Here is a 26,818-nt window from a genome sequence, read left to right as displayed (position 1 = left end):
GACGATAAAAATTTAAAACTGTAAAATAGAAATTGCACTAAATGTTAGTGCTCTGACTCTGCAGCAAAATGAAGTTCACCTTAGAGTTGATTGGTGAAACATTATTGATAAAAATGATGTTTTGCTCTCTGCAAAAATGATTGCTGTCTATGCAGAGAATTACTGCGACTTCTCTGAGTGTCATTTCCATAGTATAAACTGGAGAAAGGGAAGGCTTACCTAATATATTAGTGTATCTTCCAGTCTATGTTTGCTGGTATTTATCCAGGCTTTAAAAAAAATGAACGGGCCTAGACTTCAGTAACAAGATATCGTGGAAAAAGTTAAGCATTTACAGAAGCATTTGTGTTGTTCATATGTGGAAATCCTGATTGCTGGCAAGTCAGCTGGAGTTTTGCCACAGGTCTTGGAGCACTACCATGCCTTTATGCAGCATGTTTCATCTACAGTATTTAACTTCAGGGACTTTGTCTCAAGATGAATTTGAGGTTCTGCATAAGCTTGAGATTCTCGAGGCAGTAATTGAACTATGAATCTAAGGGACACATTTAAGCATGTGCTTTGATTCTTTCCTGATCTTCAGCCGTTGTCAGTAAATGGCTCAGTTAAAACATTTTCTAAACTAGGGGCATGCTTCTGATTTAGGATTGATGTTCTTCTGACTAATACCACACTTTTTCTAAAAGTAGAATTTAAACTTTAGCAGAGTTTGATGTGGCTGAAACTGCTGCGTGTGCTGGTCACATAGGGAGAAAATATTTTTATTTTCTTTTTTAAACTGTGTTATACAGATGCAGAACTGAAAGACTTGTTTTTCAGAGATAATTTGAACACCAGTTTAGAATTTGCAAATTGTGTGCAGTTCAGTACTGGTTGATCTACTACATTGTCAGCATTTCTACAGGTGGTTTGTCTGGCAGAGGTTGAGGACATAGAAAAACATTACTACCCCTAAGTAACAGTATCATTACAGTAAAATGCTACTAGAATGAGAGAACTAGTTGTCATAGCTTACTGTCTGTGTTGGGAAAAACAGACTCCATATTAACATGAATTAAATTAGTTCAATTATTAGTTCTCCTTTCCCTTCTGAGATAATTTTGATGTGTCTTGTGTATTTTTCTCACTGATAATAGAACAACGGCATGATGAACAACTGGGAAGTAACTTTTGACAGTCGGGTGGAATCATTACTATTCTGTTGGCATGTGTTTTTTATTTACTTATCATCTGCAGTGTGAACCTCTTATTGTTTTATGAGCTATCATTAGGATCTCCATGGTTGTTTTAGCAAACCGGTAGGAAAGTATAGCTCAATTCAATAGCTGCCTACTTTTTTTTATTTCTTTTTAACCTGTATGAGCAGGATTTAAAAACTTGCACTGAATAATAACTAGAATGGGTAATGCACTGTAGGCTTTAAAAGATGCATAATTTTATTTTTCATATAACTTAGTAATTTCTTGTAGTTTATTTGCATCAGCTACTCTGCTCCCAGTAAAACACAATACTGGCATAAATTAATGCAAATGAAGTAGCATTCTCCAAAGAGAAGCTTCTGTAATAGAAGTCTGTGTAAGTAAACATGGCTACTTAGGTTAGTGGTTAGAGTCCTCTGTAATGTACTCTCCCAGTGACTTTCCTAGTTTTATATTTAATTGCAGTTCTTCTACAAAATGCTATTCCCCACCCCCACCTTACCTCACTGAGGAGAAAGAAGAACGTAAGCAGAGGACAAATGACAATATGAGCAGCAGTGATGAGTCACATCCCTCTTGTAGAAATGCTGACCCTTTGGTGATGTGCTTGTATGGTTAGTAATACAATTTACAACGGTCTTGCTCTCCCAGACATGTTAGTCATTTTTACCTTGAAGCTCGTGATAATCAGGTTCCGTTTTCAAATGACGCATCATGTTAGCAGGGTAGTCCTGGATTTTCATTGAAGAGTGCGTGCCAAGGACAAAAAGACACACTTAGGAAGTTAGGGAAAGGGGAGACAGCGCTGAGCTGTGAGGCCATTGTTACGGCTGAAAATAAGTTCTGCATGGTTTTTGTGCATAGGAAGTAAGTTTCAGAAGACATCGTTGGGTCATACAGCTATTGGAGGCAACCTATTTGTGTAGATAAACAGAGCCGTCAAGGGTAATGCTATGTATCTGATACAACTTTTGTTGGAATGGGAGCTCTGTTTGTGCTTTTTTTTGCTTGAGAAATGCAACCAGTAACTTCAGAGGGACGTTTCATAGAACAGCTTAGGTTGGAAGGGAGATGATACAGCCCAGCCCCTAGTTTGCACAAGAAGGATAGCAAGTTTCTTCCCAAAGCTTTTGATGAGTTGGATATTTTTACAGTCCTGGTCAGTGGACCAGCTTCTCTGTCTTACATCATTCTAAGCTAACTTGAAAGATGGCTGAAAGGATGACATGAAACATGGGCAGAATTCAAATGATGATAAAAACTGTGAGTGTCAGAACTGTCATAGCATAATAGGTCATTATTTCTGCAAATGAGACCATCTAGAATGTAAGGGTACAAAAGCATTTATCTTTTACTCATAAGCAGCCAAAAATAGGGCTTTGCAGCATTCTGCAAAGAAACAGCTTCTTTACAAGTGAAGCAATGTTCATGCTCCTCCTAATGGTCATGACAAAAAAACCTGAGTTAATTAAATGACAATATTTTTGTAGTGAATGATGAGTTAGTTGGGCTGCAGCGTCCAGACTTCCTTTCTTAAATTACTGCTCTGACAAGGAAGGCTTATTAACTGGGATCGGTGACCCTTTTCTCTGTAATACTGAAGTTAAAGTTTCAGAGGGATCATCAAAACAGATCACTGCTGCGGTCTCTGAATGCGTTATTATTGTAGGTGCTGAATCAGTTTAATTTGTAAAATCATTTCTTGCTGTGGAAGGCCTCCTTTGCCATTTGTGAATTCTTTGTTGAAATTAAGCATGGAAGGGGATTAATCAATATGCAGGTAGAGATTCATGTGTCTTTGTCTTCCTGTAAACCTATGCTTGCACATTGATCACTGCATATGGAAAACAGATTCAATAATCTATACGGTATGTGGTGCTGGGTAGTGCTATGATACCACTAGTGGTACTGTGTCATGTGCCAGATTCAGATATTGGTCATTATAGTGCCTAGAAAAGCCATTTCACAGCCTGTCATGTTCCAGACATGGAGCATCACAAAGGTGAGTCCCAACAGATTTCCTCGGTTGCTTTAACCACCCATCTGAAACTGTTGTTTAGCTAGGAAATACAAGAGCATTTTCTGCAAGTCCCTGCAGTCCCAAGTCAGTCAGCCCTGCCTCCAACAACCAAGAGGCAAAGTTGTTAGTGCTTTGTGGCTCAGGAGATCCCCTCCTGGTCTCAAATTCTAGTGTCATCAGCTGGGAGTAAGTTAGGGTAACTGATGGAGTCAGTGTGTTTTTCCAAAACAAGGTACCTGGATTGATACCACTCCGTTGGTGTATTAGAAACTGATTCATGTTCCTAGTGTGTTCAAGCGCTGTGGCGATGAGCGCTTTCACAGAATCATCTAGGTTGGAAAAGACCTTGAAGATCATCTTGTCCAACCATGCTTTCAGTCCTGCCAAGTTCACTATGGAAAGTTGGACTGTTGTTGCAAGCCATAGCTCATAACAACAAGCGGTAGAATAAAGCTCTTTGAAAAAATTAATTTCCAAATGCCTCTGAAGATCATAAAAAGTTGATTTTTTTTTTTCTTACAGATATTGTGGATGCTTTATCAGATCCAAAGAAATTTTTGTCTATTACAGAAAAAAGAGCAGACCAAATGAGAGCTATGGGTATTGAAACTGTAAGTAGAACTTAATGGCAAACACAGCCCATTTATGTTCATGCTCTGTTCTTTTTTTAAATTAAACCGGTCCTTCTCCAATCGATGCATGTTACCTTATAATTTGTCATTTTCAACTGTAAGCCTCTTTGTCCTGCTCTGACATTAATTGGCTTATGTTAGTTAACATGTACTGAAATACCGTTCACTAACTGACTTTTCATGGATGATACTAACACATCTCTCGGAAGCAAAAATTTTAAGAAGTGAGAAAGGAGCCATATTTTAGTAGGTAGCCATGTAAAATAGGTTACAAATACTTTACTGAGTATCATGTTGTTTGAAAGTATGTTGCAGTTTTCTTAATTATGCTTAAAGTAAGCAAGTTCAGAAACTTCCCATGCCCCAACTTTTATACTACAGGTAAAACAATTAATTTATAATGATATGAATGTTTCTTTCAGAGTGATATAGCTGATGTACCAAATGACACGTCAAAGAATGATAGGAAAGGAAAAGCCAATAATGCCAAAGCCAACGTAACGCCTCAGAGTAGCTCTGAACTTCGACCAAGTACCACCGCAGGCTTTGGATCCGGAACCGACGCTAAGAAAGGTAGACAAAAATCACATGCCACTCCCTCAGTTCTGAAGTGATTCAGAAAGTCACAGAGAAGTGCTCATTACTCAATTTTAGTTTCGCAGTTCTACTCATTTTTGCCCTTTTAGAAGGTAACTTCTTTTGCCATTGAGAATGGTCTTTGTCTACAAATAAATGACAAATAAATTTTGTATATTGTTAAAATGGCTGTATAAAGCCAATACAGCTTTATTTTACTAAGTGACCTCTTTGTGTAGCTCTAAACCTACTGCCAATAGCAGTAACCTGCATGACTCTGGGAGTAGTTTACTAAAGATCTACTGGCGGAATGCCAATAAGAATGACTATTTTCTGACGTACTCCACAGAAACTCTTCTGCTTTTTTTTCTCCCTCCGCAAATCCCTTGGCAGAGTTGCAGATTTAAGTAATTAAAGGTATTTAGAATTCACTGGATTCTATAGAGATTTCCCAACAATTAGAATGTTTTCAATGTGTGGTCTTGCTCTGAATAGTGATTATGGAAATGGCATGTTTATTGTAAAAAATATCCATATTAAATGTGCTCATTTATAAGTGAATAAGTATTTTTTCCTCACTATTCACTGTTCACTCTACAAAATCATCTTATAGAGTCAAATGGGATTATTTGTTTCTCACATATCATTACAGGTAATGAAGATTAAGTGAGAAAACAAATTTGTACAGCTGAATGACACACAATAAATATTTCTGTTAATGGGCCACAAGAATTAGAATCTGGTTCACTCTTTCATCTGCCTTGGCCCAGAGGGATTGATAGGAGTGAAAAGGAGCACTGACTGCTCTTGATCTTAAATTTAAGCAGACATGGCTGAATGCACACATGTGAAAGGATCTCTTGAGAAACAAGATGCCATTTCTCTGGAGTCACTTTTGGCAATAAAACAGGTTGTCTCTGGCACCTGAACTCTTTCAGAAAGTTCTTCCCTCCTGTAAGACACAGATTTTTATGCAGTGAGCTGTTTTCATATTTCATATATCATCACCAAGATGCACAAGTATTAATTTTATTATGCATTAATTAAGCATGAAATTTGCGGTGGTTGGCAACTAATTCCTGGTTGCCATGGAGTCAGACCTGGTGAACAAAGTAAATGAGTCTGCGTTTTAAAATAAAAACCCGAGGAAGTTTTTTTAGAACACAGCACACCTGATGCAGTCCTGGTCTTAAACTGAGATTTCAGTACTTATGCATTCTTGTCTGCAACCATTTTTATCCATATTCTCGCATGTTCATTTTTATATTCCATGTAAGGATCTTTATTTTGTTTTACTTATCTCTATGATCTTTTAAGATCTGAATAATTCTACCGTTGTTACAATATACAACTCACCTTGCTATTAGAAATTACGTATCCAGCAAGATAGGGTGTCTGGGGAAGGCTTTCAAATAAACAAGAATGTTGGAGTTTTTTATTCTCTGACTTTCAGTAATTAAGTCATTTGTGGTTTTGAAAACTTCAGCCTCTATCTGTGCCTAAATCTTTTCCAGTCTTATTTACTGATGTTAATACCATATAATTGAGCAGAATCTTATGCTTCTAAGAAAATAAAAAATTCATGTTCACTAGGGACATTGCCTCCCTCCCCCCACCTTTCTTTTTTTTCTAACAGCGTCTGAACATTTTCCAGTTAAATTCACTTTAAAAGGCAGAAAGTCCTTTTCAAGGCAGGGGGAATCTTACAGTCCACAGACACTATTAAGAGCAGTTAACTACATATGTTTGCAGTGTATTTATGTACAGGCAAACATTTTTTCTGTAAAAACTCAAAAAAAATCTATGTATTACAGCTCTCATGGCATTGTATTGACATTTTTATTAATGATTACATGTGGGATGTGCTTTATTTTTAAAAAAATCGTAATATGTCACAAAACATTTACTAAAGCATAAACATGAGATGAGATTGGTTTTTGTTTGCATTGCAGTTAAGGTGATCAAAATACATTTTCATTCATCTAAATAGTACTGTTAGTCTTGTATGATAGATTTGCTTGTTGTATTGAATTTTCATTAGAATTTTCACTTACGATTTTGTGTTTCTTGTCCATTTTTAACTCTCCTTCAGTCTTGGAGTGTACTGTTGCTCCTTTTCTCATAGCCTGATATTAACCAAAATGCAGATTTTTACCTCCATTAGCATACCGGCTGCACATGAATTTTCACTCCTATGATATTATTGTTTTAAATTGAGGAGAAGTAGTATACCTAACTTCAGTTAACTCTTTATGTAGTCATATAGAACTTTACCCAAGAAGCCTCCCCCCTGAAATGAGTGGTGCCAGAGCAATCTCCAGCTATGGACCAAAATTCTGAAGTTTGCATGGATCAATTTTAATGTACATAAATGGTTTTCTGTGTTTTCAGAAAAGGAGCTTTTTCAATTCTAAGATTGCTGTGTTTTGACACTTCAGTCCAGAACTGTAAAAGATTAAAACACACTCATTGATTCATTTCTTTTTTCACAAGACAATTTATTGAGCAGTGCATTTGAAAAGGAAATTAGCTGTATCTTAGCTATATCTTGATTAATAATTTTCTCATTAACCTACAATTATTTTTATGTGACAAAAACCATTAAATAATTGCTAACTTAAATGTAGGTTTCTGTGGTAAAACTCAAATTTAAAAGTATGAGATATACTAATATTTATGAAGTTTTAGATAAACTGTATCAATACTTTCCTAGGTATAGACCTTATTCCTCAAGTGAAGATAGAAGATTTAAAGCAAATGAAGGTAAGTATGGACACAAGCTTTTCAAGATGTGTTCCTCATTATGTGTTTAAAGTAGCCAGGATTTTATCTGGTTAAAGTCAATATAATCGCAGAAAAATTGATCCAACTTCTCTTTTTGTAGGCTTATATAAAGCATTTAAAGAAACAGCAGAAGGAGCTGAATGCCTTAAAGAAGAAACATGCAAAGGTATGATCACGAAGAGCTCTCTGAGCGACACACTCTAATTAAAAAAAGTTGCAGCACTCACGAGCACAGACAGCTCCTAATTAGATTGTAGGGAAAAAATGAGGAATGGTAGCTGGACCACCAAGAAAGGCATGTGTGTTTTAAATGTGCTGAAATATGCTCCAGTGAGCAAATCTTCCCTTTATCAGCCCTTTGTATGTCTCCCTGAGTTTCGGTGCACATTTGTTTGATCCCTATAAGCATCCAAAGCTCACCTTTTTCAGGTAATGATTTTATTTAGCTCCCTCTTGCATGACATATTGACAGGCAGCTTGGAAAATAAGGCAGTAATGATGTGAGAGGGTGCTGCATTGAAGACAGGCACTGGAGAAACTGCAAAATCACCAGAGAGAACTGGAATGTGTAACTGAAAAATGAAATGCCCTATTCCTCCTCACTTATATCTGTTAATCACTTCATAGTCAGCTTTTTGCTTGGTACTCTTGGCAGTGATGTCCCAAATACATACAACACTGTCACAAATATACTTTACATTAGAAAACCACAGCCAATTTTCTCCTGCCTTTTATCGTTAGAAAACCATCGTTCATGTTACAGGAAGAGGCATAACAAGGGAAGAAAGTATCTTAAATTCTGGATTTTTGGCTGTATGTACAAATTAATTCTGGGCTTTTGGGGCATTTATTCCCTTGCTGTCTTTGGCAGCAGATTCCATTGCAGGTCTGACGTAATGTAGTTGCCTGGGCATTTTCAGTATCGGTCTTTGTGTTTATTTTCATGACTGTTGTTTGGGCGTGGGACTTTATGTCTGTACAATGAAGTATGAAGAAAGTACTTTCACTAATTGGCACTTTTGTGGGGCTTTTAGTATTAAAAGTAGTATAAGAAAATTAAAGTTACATTTCAGACTCCCTACTGACTCCATACAGAAGGGAAACGAGTGATTTCTCTGTTTTAGTGTGTGCAAAGCTGACACTCTAGAAAAAGTCTGTCATCCACACTTCTGGGCATGGACAGTTTCTAGACCTTCATAGGGTTGATCTTTTAGGGGGCTGCTTATTTCTAAACACTACTTTCTCATTCATTAGACAACATCCAGCAGTTTGCTATAGCAGCTTTTTGCAAATGAAAATGGTACCATGGTTATGTAGAAAACAGCCACGCTCAGTGATCTGTGTCCCAGATATATGTGACCCACAGTAGTGTAAGGATATCTTAGCCAAGACTGCGCTTGCTAATGTTAAAAAAATTGATCCATCTGTTCAGGCTTGCACTTGCTTCCTCTAATCTGAGGAAAAAATTGTCAGCCACAATCTGAAAATGCTGTGTGCTCAGAAGGGCTTTCAGCATTAGCTCAAGCACAGCTATTTTAGGTCTGAGCCAGCCTGTGTCCTGCTGGTCTTAAGTACAGAGTGCAAGTCTGTCCTAACAAGAAAGTGCCTGTCTAGAGCATGCCTTGCTAAAGGCTCCAGTAAGGGCAACTTCTTCAATTTGGAGAGGAGAGTCTGAGCAGAAAAGCGCAGGCATATTAGCTCACAGATGATCTTAGGGAAGTGCTTGGTGTACTCATCGCTGGTTTCAATCCGTTTGATCAGCTGGGATGGACTGGGAGAGCTTTGCAGTCAGTTATCCATGATCACCTTGAGGAAGCCCGTGTATTAAGCAGACTGAACTGAAGTTCCAGACATAGGTTGACTCTCGTTTAACCACAGACACTCCAGAGATCTGGAGGAATAAGTAAACAGAAGGGAATTGTTTGTGTTGTTTAAGGAAACAAAAGCCCAATACTTCTCTATCTAAAGTTGGAAAATGCGTTATGGAAAACGAATGCATGTAAGTGTAGAAGAGAGGGAAGGTTGAGAGGAAGGAGCTCTGATCTAAGCAGTGTAGGAGCTAATCTGTAGCCCTGGGCAGAGCTAGCTAAGGAAGACGACAGCAGTAAGGGTCCCTTTTACTGACAGCATCCACTCAGTGCAGAGAAGTGTCAGCAGCTCCACTGAAATGCTGACTGGCGGAGGTTGGTTGCTCTGTATGAAAGCATATCAGTGTCTGTTTTCTCAGGGTTTAGGACTGTTAGAGACACCACATTTCCAGATTAATACAAAAATTAACTGGTGCAAGTCTTTTCAGGATGTGACACTCTGTGACACTCTTCGATGGTATCTTTCTTTTTATTTACTTCTGTTCAGTGTTTCAGCCATTTTGACTCCAGCAGCGCAATAAATTCTTCTAACATCCCTCTGCATATTATCACTAATTTGTTTTTCCTACATGGCATAGCTCCTTACAACTGTAATACCTGGTGTATACACACACAGAGACACATCACACACTGTGACTTGACTTTACAATGGTTTTGTTATTAATCCATCTTTTAAAAAGAAGCTTGTTTGGGCAAGTGGAGGTGCAATCTTCACTGTTGCTTTTTCGCTTTTGTGTAGGAAAAATAAGACATCTAGTCTAAGTAGGGTAGAGATCATTAGATTGGCAGAAAGGTCAGTCTTCTTAGTATCAATCATTACTAGTCAGCCAGTCTGTGACTGATAGAATTAAATTTGCCCATTTCCTAATGTCAGATTAGTGGCTTGCAAAAAAAATGCAGAATTTTGGTTTTCACAAAGTCTGTGAATAGTTAGGAGTTGAGATTTCGCTCAGGATTGAGAATCACGTATGAGGTACATATATAAAGCTCTGCAAAGACGGGACAATGCTTTTAAAGAAATCCCAAAGGATTGTAAGAGAATAATAGAGCAAGTAGTAATTAAAGGCAGGATGAACTGTAGCGAATATTGGAGAGTGTCAGTATTTCACAGCAAGTTCAGTTTCAGAGTCATTGTGCAAGTATAGTTTCTCTGCTTCAGAGAATCATAGAGTAGGTTGGGTTGGAAGGAACCTTTAAAGGTCATCTAGTCCAACCCTCCTGCAGTGAGCAGGGACATCTTCACCTAGATCAGGTTGCTCGGAGCCCCGTCCAACCTGGCCTTGAATGTTTCTAGGGATGGGGCATCTACCACCTCTCTGGGCAACCGGTGCCAGTGTTTCACCACCCTCATGGTAAAAGATGTCTTCCTTGTATCTAGTCAGAAGAACCTGTTCAGTTCTTCGACGGAGCTGTTGCCTCTAGTTTTTGAACCAAATCCTCTGCTTAGGCAGCCTTGTGGCCTGGCTATGAAGGAAGAGGCAGTTAAAGTGGGGAGGATGAATATTCTCCAAGCTGATTTAGTCTCTGCAAAGGTAAGTATTACTCAGGTAGCATTGTGCTGCTGTTGGGAATGCTGAAAAACAGATGATTGCTCTTGTGAGCAAAGAACACGATCCAGACCTCGGCCCATTGACTTGCATTGTGAAGTAGATTCACCTAACAGGACATTCTGAATCTGGAATGAGACAGATCACTGTGAGAAAGTAGTGTAGGTTTGCCAGATACGCAAAGAATGTAGGACATAATTCTTTAAAAGGTGGGGGAGAAGCCCAGGAGTGGGAAGCTAACACAGATGTCTTTGATGATACCATGAGAAATACAGTATTTTTACAGAGGAACATGTTGAAAGGATTATATGTAAATCTTTGTACTTAACTCCTAGGGCAAATTCTTTGTCATCTATTGGACAGTGAGCAAAGCTGGTCCTATAAGCTGGGACAGGGAGAGGAAAAAAATGAGTAAGTGTCCCTGTCAAGAAATGGATGAGCTTCCTCAAGAATCCTCACATTCACAAAAGGAAATTGGAAAAAATGTTACTTTTAAAGAAACGACTGTCAGCGTTATTTTATTGCCTGAGATTACTGGGGTGCCACAAGAATCAGTGGGATCTGAGAAGCTGGTGCCAGAAGGGCCAGGCCCCTGGGATTCTGTCTGCATGACAGATTACATCATGGTCATGTTCTGTCACTTTAAAGTAGATCAGTAGCTGCTGCGAGGAGTTTGAAACTGTGGGATTGTGTTCTTCTACATTGTCTATAATACTGCCATTATTTAAAGGACAGTGAGGCAGTAGTGGCAAGATCTTCAAAAGTACAGAAAGCAACAAAGATATTCTATCCTTCATGGGTCTGTTTAAAATCCAGGCGTGTGAAATGCACCTTTTTGACACCATTAGACAGGAGTGCCAGCAGGCAAAACAGAATGCTTTTGTAGTGGCACCACTTCTGCAAGGTATCAACATCTGATGCTGTAGTATTCCTTTTGTTTGACTTTTGAAAACCAGTGGCAAATTAACATAATGATCACCATCTGAAAAAAGATTTCATGTTAGGAGTAACTTTCTCTTGAGTCTTAGGTCTGTTAACCTTTGCTTTTGGTGATTTTGTGTCCAGCCACTTCTGCATATTGCAGAAATGTTTTTCTTTAAACAATGCATTCATAAAAACACTACACTGAGCAGCTTCTGGAAGTATTTCCAGACTACATTCCCTGAAGTAACTTTAATCTCCCAGTATGAATATTACTGTGCAACTGCAGAATGGCTGATGTGTCTGAATGATGTCCAACAGGTTTATATCTTTTTTTATCAAGTTAGATCTTCAGCACTGGCTAGGTGAATGATCTGGGGTGCCATCACGGCTAGATGGGCTATAAAGGCAAGGAGATGTGCATATGTAAGTCTCAGTCACTGATTTAATCTGTTAGCAGCCTGCTTCCATGGGCCCCTACTGAATTTTAATATTTTGCAGGGATGTCACGTAGTTTTTGTGCTTCTTGGGTTAGACAGAAGAGGAAGGATACGAAGGGATTATCTTGATATATTCTCTAACAGTCAACAGCACAACAGATGATTGTGATGTACAGTTCTAGCGGTTTCAGACCAGACAGTGATAGTCACAAATGCCCCCTTAGGGAATTGGATATGGCCATAGACAGTAACCAGAATTGCATAATTACCACCCAAATATATAAATCCCAGAATTCGTCTCCTGCACATTTATATTGACATTGAATATATGTGCTGTTTGAAATAAAGCCTAGTAAAAAAAAAAGAACATAAAGATCTCAATTTCACAATGCAAAAGCAACAGTACCAAAGCCTGTGGGACTCTAGATTAATAAAGTTCTGCAAAATGGATTGATGATTTGGAAATGATAGTTTCTTTTTCTCTGTTTCCTCATTTTTGTATTCTGTAATGAGAATCCTCCAGACTTCAGTTTTCAGTTATACGCAGGAGTATTTGTATTGCTTCAAAGAGATACCAGACGGGAAGATCAGTTTGCATCACAGGAACTTACTTCCTCTTCTCTTCAATAGACTGAATTGTGACTTCTGCCCCTACCCCCTCCAGTGGAACTCATATGATTCTTTACTTTTTCACATGGATAATCTTGCTGTGATTTGAGTCTTGTTATAGCAATTAGGTGGCCTCTCAGAACCCTGGCTGAACTGTGGCTTCAGTTTGTAGTATCATTAAATGAGGTTTGTGAACATATTTGTGAACTCAAACTGCAAATTCACTGGACTTGAGGAAATCATGAGAGACCCAGCTGAGGAGACTTTTATCTGCAAACATATTCTGGATCAATAGAACACACTACCACCTGAAATTTTGTTTGCGTCTGAAAACAAAATAAACTGAGGGTGTTTTAAGATGCTACAAAACAAACTCCTGTTTCTTAGAATCCTGCCAGAAGTTTGGGATGCAGAAGTTTGGGATGAATTTTCCTTTGAGCATTGGCAGAAAATCAAACCGACATCAGCTAACCCATTTTAACTAGTGCGCCAGGGGTTGAAGGTCATACAATTCAAGGGACCTCTGGTAGGGAGTTGCCTCCTAGTACTCTTTGTGCCATGCATGTGGAGGTTGTTAGTAGCCTGTCTTCCTCTTCAAGCTCTTTATATTGCGCACGAACAAATGCATGTTCCGTGAACTGGATGGGGAGGAGGACCAGGGAGGGAATGGGGGGGGGATATATCTGTTTCAGATACAAAATAGAGTTGTGCATGAGCAGTAAGTAGCAGGAGAGAGGAGTCTGCAAAAGATTCCAGTGAGTTTGTGATAAAGAGAGAAGGCGTAAATCACGGTTGTCCTGAGGGAAAAGCAGGGACTCTAGCTCTACGTGATATGCCCTCGCAAATAATGGAGGAGTGTCACATGAGTGGGCAGATGTCTCATGCTTTGCAATGTTTGTGCTTAGTCTTTTATAGCAAGAATTGTATTGTCTCTCCAGGGGAGAGTGGGTAGTTTGAGAGATGCTCTCACTCACTTCACCTGTGGCTGGCTGGTGCTGTCAAGCTTATGTCATTCTTTTCACTGTCCATATTTGTTCCTACCTTGTTAGTCAGTGTAAATACTCCCTGGCGAAGCTGGCATGTTTTCATGTTGATGGAGTCTATTTGTTTCCCTCGTAAATCCTCTGTAGAACAGAAAATTCAGTTCCCCACTCTAAATACAAAATTTGGAAGCTGTACGTGTTCCCCAGGGAAGTGCTTGGCAGATGTTGGAATGCTCAGGTACAGCCCAGGGATAGATTTTTAAAAGCACCACAACATTTTTATTAATGTTTTGGTAAAAGTGAATATAAAAGTCTTTAATTAGTATTTTTAGAGGAAGAAACAGTGATAAGACAAACAGGTGTATAGAAAATAATAACAAAGAGCAGTAGAATAGCAAGGGTAGAATAAATGCAAAATGAGCTATAAAACAAAACAGAGATAAAGTCCTGGAAGAGGCCATATTAATTAATGCAAGGCTTTTTGTCATGATTAGATAAAATGTGGAGTAATTGGATATTAATAAAACAACGTAAATTAACAAACTGCAATTTTTCCTATTGTAATGTAAATTCAATATTTACTGCTCTCTGCGGTAGTTAAATATTTGCATCATTGTGAGCAGCTGTTCTGATAAAGGAGAGTATGAAGTCAAGTTCAATAATGAAGTCTACATGTGAGCACTAAGCGAAGCGTGTTGTTTCTGGTACAATCTTGTAATGGAAAGGAACTGTGTGTGTGTAACGTGCATTAGTGATTCATCTTTTCATCACAGCAACAGTTTTTTCCTCACCTTCCATAGATAACTTTCTCTGCCACTTCACCAATGTATGTCACATAACTACAGCAGGGACAGCAGGTTAGCATTGCTGCGTAATACTCCACAGGTAGCCCTATATGTTCAGTTTATCAGCATGTGCTGTATTGTTTGGAGGGGAAGAAAACAGCAGGCAATGGTTATTCGCAGTCTGCATGTGTAGTTGAAAGTCATACTGCACAACTTACTATTGCTTGCAAAGGGAGATGCTCTGCAACAAGGTGGAATTTCATAAAAAGATTGCTGCTGTCATTAGGGGTCACGGGCCACATCTCCAGAATGTCAGTTGTTAATGATTTGATTTTTAGCTAATGTTTGGACATGAAGCTATTTGATTTTCAGTGGCCCAGGGGCTAGCACTGTACTCGGTATGAGATATGTGGAGAAAGGGGGGACTGGGTTGAGTTTTGTTCTCCTCTGCATTCAGAAACTTTGAATTATACGATCTGAGCTTGTAAATCTGATTTTGGACATTTATTGAAAAAGTTAAAGTTTTTTCCCTACCATTCTTTTGTTTTAAGGTATACCATATTTTTAAGGTCTGCTATAGATTTTCGTTTGTCAAACAAAGAAGAAATGTTTTAGCACTTATGGTGGAGTATCTGGAACCTTTAATACCAGATGGCTAAACCAGATTAAATTCCATTGTCAAAGTTATCTGTTCATACACTGATATTTTTACACTGTAAGAAAACTAAACATTAAAAATCCAGCAACCTAATTGTAAGGTCCTACTGTTTTCCAGGAGCACAGCGCTATGCAGAAGTTGCACTGCACACAAATTGACAAAATAGTGGCACAATATGATAAAGAAAAGGTATCATACGAGAAAATGTTAGAGAAGGCAATCAAGAAGAAGGGGTAAGATATTATTTTAAAATTTTTTTTAGACTTAAAATAGATTTTTATGGTTTGTGGTCTGGAATAAAACACTCATAAAAAGGTCATTCAGTTGAATGAATTGGAGCTTGAACCAGCATCCTGCATCAAACTGAGTATGAGCTGCTTGAAGGCTCTAGCAATGGGCCAGAAATGTACTCGCTCTGCCTTTCTCTAGTTGTCTTCTATCAGAGTTTTAAAAGTAAAAGCAAAGGAGTTGCCTCAAATTTTTATTTCTGCGGTCTGATCTGGTCTCACTGCATTTCCCAGGGAATGTCACTGTTGTGTTCAGTGAGAGCAGACTAAGGTCCTCAATAGCTCTAATGACCAGAAAGTAGCAATGATTTGATTTTGGGGAAAAAGCTGGCTTCTAAATCCTGAATGTTTTAGAATAATAGAGTTTTTCTGTGCTGTCAAGTTGAAGTTTCTTTTTAACAAAAAAATCTTCAGATCCTCAGCTGGGGTAAATCAGTATTAGTCCTTTGACTTCAGTGAAACTGTTTTGGTTTGCATTAGCTGATGGCCTGGGACATTACCTGTGTGAATCTCTTAATTGTCCCAGAAAAGTTCCTGGAAGATACTGGTGACTTTAATAAGATGTTCCTTGTACAGTCCCATTTGGAATTAGGTAGCAGGACCTGCTGTTGCCTTGCTGCTGTTGTGTAATCTGGCAGCAGTTTTCCTCTGCACCTTTCACCTTATGACTAGCATTTCATTGAGACATCAGTTTATACTATAATACTGTGACCTAAAGCAGGAATTACGTTATTTAGTTCTAGATGAAGCTATGCTAATAGCCTCAATTTCATATTGTTGTCATCTAGCAACAGCTGGCAACCAGCTCACTGAATTCTGAACATAGATGCCTCTTAGGCATTGAATTCTTCCATGAATACTTTTTATATTGTAAATTATTTGGAATGGCAGTGGATTTTGAGTGTGCATGTTATAAACTTGCAACAGAACACAGATAGAACTGTCAGAAGTAAACGAGGTAAGGAGAATCCTCACTAAATTATTAAAAGCTCACAAACTCTTTAAAAAGCTCCTGTTGGGTTTTTTTTTTTTTTTGTCCAGGAAAGCAGAACTGTAAGCACCCAAATACTTCTAATCCAAGTAGTTCCCTCCAGAAAATTACAGAGAGAGAACTGCTGCAGGACTAATTAATTTAATGTGTCTTTGATTCAATTTCCATTGAATATGACACAGCAGAAGGCTATTGATGTAGCTGGATTTATAATTACAGTCAGGGTATTTACTACATCGTCAGTGAACTAAGCCCTGGACAGTGCACCATAATTATCGTAGGGGGAGAAGGGCTCTCCTGTGCTCTGGTATTTAAGAATCTTTTGTCAGAAGAGCCATGAATTCCTGTTGGCCTGAGAAGAAGCCAGTGCTTCTGCCTGCCTAGGCAAAACAGCAAATGAAGGTGTGTCAGAAAGTTAAAGGTGGTAATGGCTGTGTTTGCAGTAAATGGTGGAAAGCACTGGGTAACAATGCTTTCCAGAGTAACCCCAAATGGGACAAGTACAAAAGTAGCTGATCGTTTGATTCCTAGTTTGAGATCACTTCACTGGCTACTTGTAGTGTCTTGTCTTAATTTTATAACTCTTCCCTCATGGGTGCCAAAGCCTTTATGATAGTTTTAATTTATCATAAAAAATATATTAAAAAAAAGTTGGAAAAGACTACTCCAGAAGCAGATCCAATACACAGCCAGACACTGTTCCTCACCATGACTCCATACTTTCCATGGACTCCAGAGCTCTCAGTCATCTGACAGCTCTTCAGTGTTACAAGAATACCTATTGGTATCTAATTAACAGCCAAATCAAATCCAGTATCAGCACAGACTTTCTGTGAAAACAGTTTAATTCCATATCAAAGTCTTTTAAGGGCCTCCTTCAGGGTCATTCTGTGTGCAGCCCTGAAAGCCCATTCAGCAAGGTACTTGGGCACACACTTCTCTTCACCCCAACTGTGTGGTGTATTTAAGGGCATGCTTAAAAGTGAACACATTGGTTGAGACTTAAAGACTTTATCGAACTGAAATGATCCTGGGTTCAGTGAGTACAGGACATGCTCCATTTCCTTGGCTTTCATTTTGGAACTTTTACAAGTAATAAAAGTTGTAAAAGAACACGTCAGCTGTGTTTTCAAGGCATTCATGTTGAGATTGTCAGATGCTTCCTGGAAAAAAGGCTTTTTGATAGGTCTGTAGAAGACTTCCTTTCCTGACTTTGTTGTGCAGTTTTTCATGGTCCATTTCTGCCACATGGTGTGACAAATGTCAACTGCATATTGTTCAGCAAAGTAGAATTTTTTAATCACATGCTAATTCGCTGACAGATGGACAGGATTTTGTTCCCTGTGCTATTTCTGTTGTACACTTCAAATGCTTACAAATCTCAGAGAGGCTTATGGGGATACGTATGCTCATGTTCCCTCTCTGAAGTGGAGTTGAAGGCACATAAAGATCCTTCTGATTTATCGGGACTGTCCAGAAATGCAAGTGTATGTGTGTGTGTAAGCATGGGCATGTAACACGGGGTTGGGCTGTCCCTGGGGATTTGTTCCCAGCTGTGACTCAGTGGTTTAACCATCACTGTGCCACTGCAGTTGGAGACAATTCTCGTTATGTCCAGCGTGGCTGGAAGTTGCCTTGAGATATAATGAAAGCTTCATTTCCAGAGGAGGGATCAGCCTGGTGGTTTTGATGTCTGGGATTCTGAAAAGTCCAGTGATTGAACCAATTAGGCTAATTGGGGATAAAATCTGCTTGATTCACCTAAGAAGCAGTCTTTTTCATAGTGTATGACAAATCATATATGAATTATAGCCAGACCTCTGATCGCAGCTACCCACATGCATAATCAAAGACACTTTCCAGCTGTTGGGTTTTTTTTTTCAGGCAGAGGTAAGAGTGGTCAAAACCTGTCTCTATGGCTTTATATGACTTCCAAAGTGTCTCACAAATGAGTGTTAGAAATCTCTACCAAAATTTCCTTGCTATGACTAGAAAATAAATGACTAGTCCTTCTGGTGGCCCTTGGGAACACAAGGAACATCATACTACTATTTTCAGTAAGGGCTTTCCTGGTACTGTTTGATGATAAAATTTTCTGCTAATTTCCATAAGTTTAGCAGTACCTTGATATTAAAATAGGATTTAAACTTGTTAAGAGTTTCATAAATCTCCTTTTCTAGAACAAACATGGATTAATGTTACTGCAGTCAAGCAATAACCATTCTTATTAGGGCCAGCTTCAGATGATAACATTACTGTGGCTCCATCCACTCAGTGGAGTTACACCATTTTACATCAGTGGATCATCCGACACAGAAATATTACAGAGATGTTAAAATAGACTCCCCTCAATATATTTATTATTCCAGACAAAAAAACAGTGACTTCCAATGTGTTAATTTGTATTCTGTTGTAAAAACCCTTCACTGCAAAAAGGGGAACAAGAAGATTGGTAAAGATGGAGCTTGTCAGCCTTCAAAAATTTATTGACTTTGGTGAGACAGCAATTGAAATTCCTGTTGTAGCTCCAGTGGAATAGTTTTTCTGTACATCCATCCCACCCAAGTGTGTGGCCCAAGTAATTTGGCTTAGTGAAGGAAATTCTCTGGGTGAGAGGTTGAAGTCATCCATCTCCTAACCCACAGGCACGTCAGAGGAGCTTCAGTATGGGGCTCTCTGCAGGCATTTTACCAGCCTGCTCCTTAGAGTCATGCACTCCTCCAAACAAGCCTTGCAACTTCCATTCAACCCCATTAACTCTATCCAAACGCAGAGGCCGTGTGCTGTATTCATCTAATTGCAGGAGTGAGGGCTGTCTTCAAGATTTCTTGCTTTCCAAGTCATGTAAGGTATCTAATAGCTTGGATTCATCCCCATGGGTTGGTGTGGTCTGCAAGGGTGATGAGGCCCCCTTCTTTGCAACCCATTTGCTTCTGTTTTCTCACAGAGAGGCACTCACACTTTCAATAGGCATTCAAATTTAGTATGTCCAAATTGCCCTGTAAGGTAGCTATTCAAATGACTTTTTCTCTGCCTCAAACTAAAAAAAAAAAAAAAAGTAGCAAAAATTACTTTTAAAACAAAGGATAAAATCATGGCACAGCAATTAATATGCCTGTAAATTTTCAGGCAGAAACTGGTTTCTCTCTTGGCAAGGTATTTTAAGCCTGGAAAAGGAACCGAGTACCATAAATGGAGATGCTTGACATATCCTCAGCAACAGAATAATTACTGGGCCAATCTAGAATTAATCGTGTGGTGTTTGAATTGAATGATCATTAATCCAACAATATTTTGTAAGTTGTGAATAAATTGCCAGAAGAAATAATTTCATTCCAGTACGCTGCAGCACTTCAACTTTGATTAACATTTTAATTAGTAAGAGCTGACTGAATGGAAAGATGTTTAACTTGTGGCACACATTTGCAATTTTCCTTTTTTCAGAGGAAGTAATTGTCTTGAATTGAAGAAAGAAACGGAAATTAAAATTCAGACGTTAACATCAGATCACAAATCTAAGGTAAGCAAACAGCCAATTTTAACACATGCAACATCTGAAAGAGAGATTTTGAGACCCAAGTGGCAGTTAATTTTCTTGGAAGCATATGAATGATTTTCAGCAATAATAACATGTTGAAAAGAATGAGCATAATCGAGTGTCTAAAAGAGTTTCTTAAAAAAAAATGTAAAAAGCAACGTCAATTTCCTGCCCTTTTAAAATTATTGAAGAAAGTGCCATATTCATGCCTCATGAAACTAAACCGGTCATTTGTGTCAGTTCTAGCTAAACAAAGAGACGAATATATTCTGTATGAAATTTGGATGCTAAATGCTTTCTCAAAATACATCCATAAAGAAGTTTCTTTTTCATTTTCCCTCATTGTCACCATGGACAACACTTGCTAGTCTGTCTCTCAGGGAAGGAGGAGTCCAAGTTGCTCTTGAACCATGTGTTTTCTCATTTCTAGTATTTTTTTCCCTGCCTTGCTTAGTTGCATTGTTTTCTCCAAGGTACTGGAGAATAGAAGTGCTCTGAGACTCAATCTCAGTTCATTTGTAAAAGCTGTTCTCAAGCTGAGATTCATGGCTCACATTGAGTTGCTGAGAGCTGCTTCCTCTATACTTCTGTACCACTACTATGCTCACCGACTTCATATTTCCTTTGAAAGTTTTATCTACCACCTGTTGACATGCTTTCAAGTTTCTGAAAGATACCCAAACTACAAGACACATCCATGTACAAAATGATCTGGGGGGAGAGGAGTACAGGGGACTGACCACAAGAGAGTTACTGTAAAAGCTGACACCTGTGAAGAGAATCAGACAAGTATAGAAAATACAAAAGCAGCCACATCTTTGAGACTAGAATAAAGTTATTTCCATCTTTTCTTCTCCTGCTTTTATTCTTTAGTATTATTATTTCATGTGAAGAAGATCCTGGTTTTCTAAACAAGGTTTCTTTCTTGCTGCCTGCTCAAAGATGTAGAAAAATCCCCAGGAAGAAAACCTAGTGTACTGTTTTATCTCCCTATCTCCTCTTAGGAAAAGTCCAGAAGTTTCCTTAAATAAAAGCAAATTAGTTGAAAACTGAAAAAAAAAATCATTAATTTCTTAGTGAAATAAACTCTCTGAGGAGCAGTATCATCCAGACATAAGCTCCAAAACTCGTTTGAAGTTACACTGTGTAGAAGATCCTTAGCCGTGATCTCTGCTTCTCACCTGTGTCATTCACAGTCTGGAGTTAAGAGGTGTGATTTGTACATAAAGGGACAACCAAGTGTTCATTAATCTTTCAAATCCAATAAATGTGGTTCATGTTTTCCCTTTCCACAATATATATGCAGTTTCTGAGCTCTGTTCCTTTTAAAATCCTGCTTTCAAACCGGTTCCCTTCAATTTAATCTGTGCCTGGAAAAAAGATTGATTTTTGTCCACTCCCATGTCAGGTTTTAGGATGACATTTTCGAAGGAGACTTAAATATAAGGTCCTTTGAAATGCCAAGCCTCTGTGTGTTGGATAATTCCCAAAGAACTCTTCTGCAAGTCATCTACCTCTGTGGTTTTCGATAGGTCAGTGATTTTCAGTATCTTGCTCACTGTGGTTCCATCAAAATTGTCCAGATTATGTACCTATTTTAGTATTCTCATAGACTACTTTTGTTTCAATCGCCATGTGTGAGCCCTTGAATTATTCCTGGAAATCATTCAAAGGTTTGCAAGCAACAGGTTGGAAAACAGCGCTCAAGACCATAGGGAAATTAACTTTTCTCTTAGATGAAGGTAGGTACAATTAAATTAGATTAAATTCTGAGATGCTGAATGCATTACACTGATATAGTGGGAGTTTGATTAATTAACAGTTGTTCAGCATTTCTCAGCGTTTGGCCCACTAATTTTGATATCAGATTGTACCATAATTCAGTTTTAATTACAGCTCATGTCCTCTGGTGCAGCTCTGTGTCACAACATGCATGTACACTTTTAGCACCAAAGAGACCTTTTCATCTACAAAAGTCTTCCTGTCATGAGGAAACATCCAGCCCAAGTTTGGCATAAAATATTTAAATTAGATCTGAATGTCCCAATGTGTACTTCACACACAATTAACGTAGCAGATGCAAATTACTCCCCTGCATTAGAAAAGTAGGTCCCAATATCAAGCAGGCAGAGGATGAAAAGAAAAAAAAGGAAAGATTACTTCAAAGATTATTCCTGCTTGAACTTAGTGACTAAACAAACATCTTACATACATGCTGCGCAAAAGAAAGTTCCTTATCAAGATTTTAATTAGTCTCTTAGGCCCAGCATAGGAACAGATTAAAGGACAGGATTGCAAACACAACCTGTAGAACAGGAAAGAGAGAAGTTAGCTGATGGTTATTTTTCCTGTTGTTTTGGATAAGCATCGCTACCTTAATAGTGGAAACTAGGACAAGAGCACAGCCGAGTGCAAATGAAATAGTCATTTTTAAGTATGATGCTAATAACTGGAGAAAAGCGGGATGTACACTGAATTTACTGCATCTGAACTTTGAAGCGTATCACAGATCTGCAGCATTGTTGGATTTCAGATGATTTAATGGTCATGAGTTCTGAGGTTGTCTGAATCGGAGTCAAATCCAAGAAGGCCAATGACATCCTGGCTTGTATCAGCAATAGCGTGGCCAGCAGGGACAGGGAAGGGATCTTACCCCTGTACTTGGCACTGGTGAGGCCGCACCTCGATTACTGGGTTCAGTTTTGGGCCCCTCACTCCAAAAAGGCCATTGAATGACTCGAGTGTGTCCAGAGAAGGGCAACGGAGCTGGTGCAGGGTCTGGAGCACAGGTCTGATGGGGAGCAGCTGAGGGAACTGGGGGGGTTTAGTCTGGAGAAGAGGAGGCTGAGGGGAGACCTCATCGCCCTCTACAACTACCTGAAAGGAGGGTGCAGAGAGCTGGGGATGAGTCTCTTGAACCAAGTAACAAGCTATAGGGCAAGAGGGAATGGCCTCAAGTTGCGCCAGGGAAGGTTTAGACTGGCTATTAGGAAGCATTTCTTTCCAGAAGGGGTTGTTGGGTGTTGGAATGGGCTGCCCAGGGCGGGGGTGGAGTCCTCATCCCTGGAGGTATTTAAGAGTCGGGTTGACCCAGTGCTGAGGGATGTGGTGGAGTTGAGAACTGTCAGTGTGAGGTTAATGGTTGGACTGGATGATCTTCAAGGTCTTTTCCAACCTAGACGATTCTGTGATTTTGTGAAATCGGGTATTTCAAGTCTTGTAACTGGTGTTTGGCAAATCCCTTACATCCTTCTCATCAGGTTGATATCTTGCTCTGCCTGAAATCAGACTTCTAGCTTGCAGGATATTTAAGAAAATAAATCTTTTTCTCTCCCACCCCTAGAGAAGACTTGTTTTACGAGGAGCTGTGCCTGCTTCTTAGACTGTATGCTGATGAATTTAGTAGCACATCACTAGCACATCTGCCCTTGAACACAGGCAGGTTTTTTACAATTCTTATCTCTTGTCTTCTCAGATTTAAAGTACTTTAAAGTACCGCCATGCTTAAGTCTCCTTGCAGGTTTCTTCTTTGGGAGTTGGAATCGATCCTTATGGGCCCCTTCCAACTCGAGATACTCTATGATTCTTTGGTATCAGTGTACCTGAGATACAGGATTCCTGCCTTTGTGTTCCTCTGTAGTGTATAATATTAACCATTTAAAAACAATGATCACGTTATTCATTTGCAATGTGCCCTTGAGTCACTGTTTCTCTGCATTTGTTTGGGCTTTGTGAAAGCTCTTTTCAATTAAGTCACTAAATACTTGCTTTCACCATGGCTTCCACTATTTATACATTTATTTGTTTCACTATTTCATTAAGTCACAATTCTTTTTTTAGGCAAGGATTGTTTCGCATTTCATTTACAGCATTAGGAGGCTTTAAATAAAAGAAAACTCTTTTTTATTTACTGAAATACCTGCCTGTCCTTTTAGGGCAATGTAAGATGCTCTTACTAGGAATCAGATCTCATGTGGTAATACCCCTGCACTTTCTAATACTTCAGTCTGAAACCCAGTCCGAAGTGGCAGACTGTATGGAAGAGTTGCACAGCATCAAGCGGTGGAGGAGAATACTTGGGCAGCTCTGTCACAGTCCCCACTACGATTTTATTGATGTTTGAAAGAGGGCAGAGCCCAGTCAGAGCATTCTCTGCAGGAAGGCAATTTGAATCACAGATCTGTGTAGGGAACCGTGTGTTTGCTCCTGTGCCGAGATGTGTGGTACACAGGTGTGATTTGCTGCTGGTTCTGCCTGCTTCCTGGGTCACATAATAACACTTGTCTTTTTAAAATATGAATGCTTTCTACCATTGTGACCGTGGAAGTTTTCTGGGTATGTGGTCTCTCTTCTGCTGCGGTCCCAGTTACACCCAGTTGCTCAAGACTTTGGATCTACCTGTACCTTTTTTCTCCAAATCGTGGATGGAGCTCACTCCATCTGAAAACTCTGCATTGAAAAGAAATAAGGAACGGGTTTTCCTGAGAACTTCAGCCATGACTGACTTTTAGCTCCCCTGAAGTTCGCTCTAGGTGTCCTTGGGGGTTGGTAAGCCAAATGAAGTCACTACTGAGAGGAGATTCATACAACCTAACTGAAGTGTCTAGTTGCTTGAGGTCCTTTTGGATATAATAGAGGCATCTCCAAACAGCATTTAGGTGTGATAAATCCTGCTTTGAAACTGCCCACCTTTTCACATCAGCAATACAAGGAGCTTGCACTAAACTTGGTCCTGACTTAAGCACTTTAGGTGGGTCCCAGAGGTGAGCTGGAGTGTCTGCCCCTTAACCTTTCAAATACTCCGTCTGAAAAATGAGTCTCTCTTCTTTACCAACATCCAGGCATTTATTTGGACCCATTTTAAAGTTGAATCCTCATGTTTTTCTGGCTCTGAAGGCAGTACTGCCTTATGAACATCTTACTAAAGATGCTACTCCCACTGACTGTTCCACATTCTTCTGTGTATTTCTCACTTCATAGTTGATAGGCTCTGGCTTAGTACTACACTTATCTACATACACAAAAAATAAGCGTGGCTCATTTTGCTGGAAGTACACTCACTCTTAAACACCCTGATGAATTAGGCTTATATTAGTCATACCAGTTTACCAATCTCCTGCCTCAGAATGCTTTTACTGTTTCCTGACAGCTGCAAAAAACTCCAGGTAGCACTTTGTCAGCTGCTTCTGCCTCCAATTCTATCTGCTTTGATATGGGACCACTATTTAGCCATAGTTAAATGCAAGTCTGGCTTTTGGGTTGCGGTGATCACCCTGATCTGTTACAAAATTATTCTTTTTTTTTTTTTTTTTTTTCATTAGGAGTCCAGTTTTATTATTCAACATTAGCTCTGTGTAGGAGGGCCTTCAGAGGAGCCTCTCCAGGGCAGAACGGAGACTGGGGCTGTTAAGGTCCCCTCTTCTTTCACCATCATCAGTGGGTGCAGGAGAGTCTGTTCCACATTATGCAGAGCCCACATGTGGGCACACACCCAAAATACTGGCATCGGTCTCTCACTTTCTGAGCGATATGGTGGCAATTTTTGATTTGAAGAATAAGGTTTAGCTTTCATAAAAGATGACCCAGATGCTATTAGTTACCATAGTAGCAGTTGAAATGACTACCTGAAAATAGGTTTATTTTGAGGCATATTTTGTATACCACTTATGAAAAAGTAGGATAGCTTGTCAAAATACCCAAAGATAATTGTTAAAGGATAATAAAAATATATCTTTCTATTAGCTTCTTTTCAAAATCATTGAGTGAAATATATTATTATAACAACAACTCTGGTGATTTAGACTTCTTCGTATTGTCTTTTGGGAACATTCCAAAACTTTAATCTCATTATTCTTGTAAGTCTTGGGAGATAAGCAAGAGAAGACTACTTGTCATATTCCCTGCTGACTTAATGAGTATAAAACAAAGATACGTAGCCCCTCTTCAGAGTCAGGTTGTATTAAATATAGGATTTCTCTGTAAACTGACTGTGTTTGTAAAACTGTCTCCACAAAATCAAAGACTGCATTTAAGCCGTCAGAGAAATCCCACTCTCTAGGCTTTCTCTGTTGTTAATTTCAATACTTTTAATATATATTTTTTTTTCTTGGCAACCAAAAATTTGAAACCGTTTTATTATCAACTCAGTGTTATAGGAGGTTTTAAAATAACAGTAGTACAGTCAAGAGTGTAAATGCAGCCAATTTACTCAGGGCACTTTAGATAATAGAGTCCTAATAGTAGGGGTTGGTTTACAACTGTATTTATAATACATGATACTGTCCTTGGTGGCTTTGTTACTCTGTGAAGCAACTTCATTTGTGTAACTTCATCTTTCACAATTTAGCTGCATTCTTTATAATTTTTTTTATGATTGTCTTTACATCATCTTCAGCAGCAGTAATAGCTGATCTCCTAGTCTATCCGAGAACCTCTGGCAAAGCTGCTGTTTCTTCTCTGCAGGTCAAAGAGATTGTGGCACAGCACACTAAGGAGTGGTCTGAGATGATCAATACGCACAGTGCCGAAGAGCAAGAAATCCGTGATTTACACTTGAACCAACAGTGTGAACTACTGAAGAAACTGCTGATTAACGCTCACGAACAACAAACCCAGCAGCTAAAATTTTCACATGACAGGTGAGCAGGGCAGCGCTACCTGATAATGAGGGCTTGGTTTATGTCTGCTTTGTATGATGTCTTTGTTTCTTGTGTTGATAGCTCCCGTACTGCTGTCAAAGATACTGGGCTGTATGCATGGTAGAAGTAAAAGAAGGGATCATACAAGGTTTTGATAGATGCAGGAATGGGTTTCTTAGCTGGTTTAGATTATCTGAACTTCATTAAAGTCTGCAGATGCGATGAAGCGGTGGTAGTTTGCATCAGCTGTGGGTGTGCTTAGGCTTTTGCCCAGGAACTTCAGTTCAGAGGCTGGAAGCTGAGAAGTATCAAATATGGAAATATCCTTTGGAGCGGACTCAT

At 39.0% G+C, this 26,818-nt stretch overlaps 1 protein-coding gene across 22 annotated transcripts in view; it reads left to right on the top strand.

Moving 5' to 3' along the window:
- PLCB4 (phospholipase C beta 4) overlaps nucleotides 1-26,818 on the top strand; it is a 216,932-nt gene that overhangs the window by 176,306 nt on the left and 13,808 nt on the right. For all 22 annotated transcript variants that reach the window (XR_012628365.1, XR_012628366.1, XM_074864405.1 and 19 more), the window contains 7 exons: nucleotides 3,742-3,830; nucleotides 4,274-4,424; nucleotides 7,141-7,190; nucleotides 7,312-7,377; nucleotides 15,140-15,255; nucleotides 19,745-19,820; nucleotides 26,301-26,476. Coding sequence is in view for 20 of the 22 variants with exons in the window: in XM_074864405.1 (XP_074720506.1) it covers nucleotides 3,742-3,830; nucleotides 4,274-4,424; nucleotides 7,141-7,190; nucleotides 7,312-7,377; nucleotides 15,140-15,255; nucleotides 19,745-19,820; nucleotides 26,301-26,476 (724 nt within the window). In the remaining 2 variants the exon portion in view is untranslated. The remainder of the gene's footprint in view (nucleotides 1-3,741; nucleotides 3,831-4,273; nucleotides 4,425-7,140; nucleotides 7,191-7,311; nucleotides 7,378-15,139; nucleotides 15,256-19,744; nucleotides 19,821-26,300; nucleotides 26,477-26,818) is intronic.

The sequence above is a fragment of the Strix uralensis genome, chromosome 3 (assembly GCF_047716275.1).
Source record: "Strix uralensis isolate ZFMK-TIS-50842 chromosome 3, bStrUra1, whole genome shotgun sequence".
NCBI classification, from domain to species: domain Eukaryota; kingdom Metazoa; phylum Chordata; class Aves; order Strigiformes; family Strigidae; genus Strix; species Strix uralensis.
Note: the sequence above shows the minus strand (reverse complement) of the source record. Positions and strands in the feature narration are given on the sequence as shown.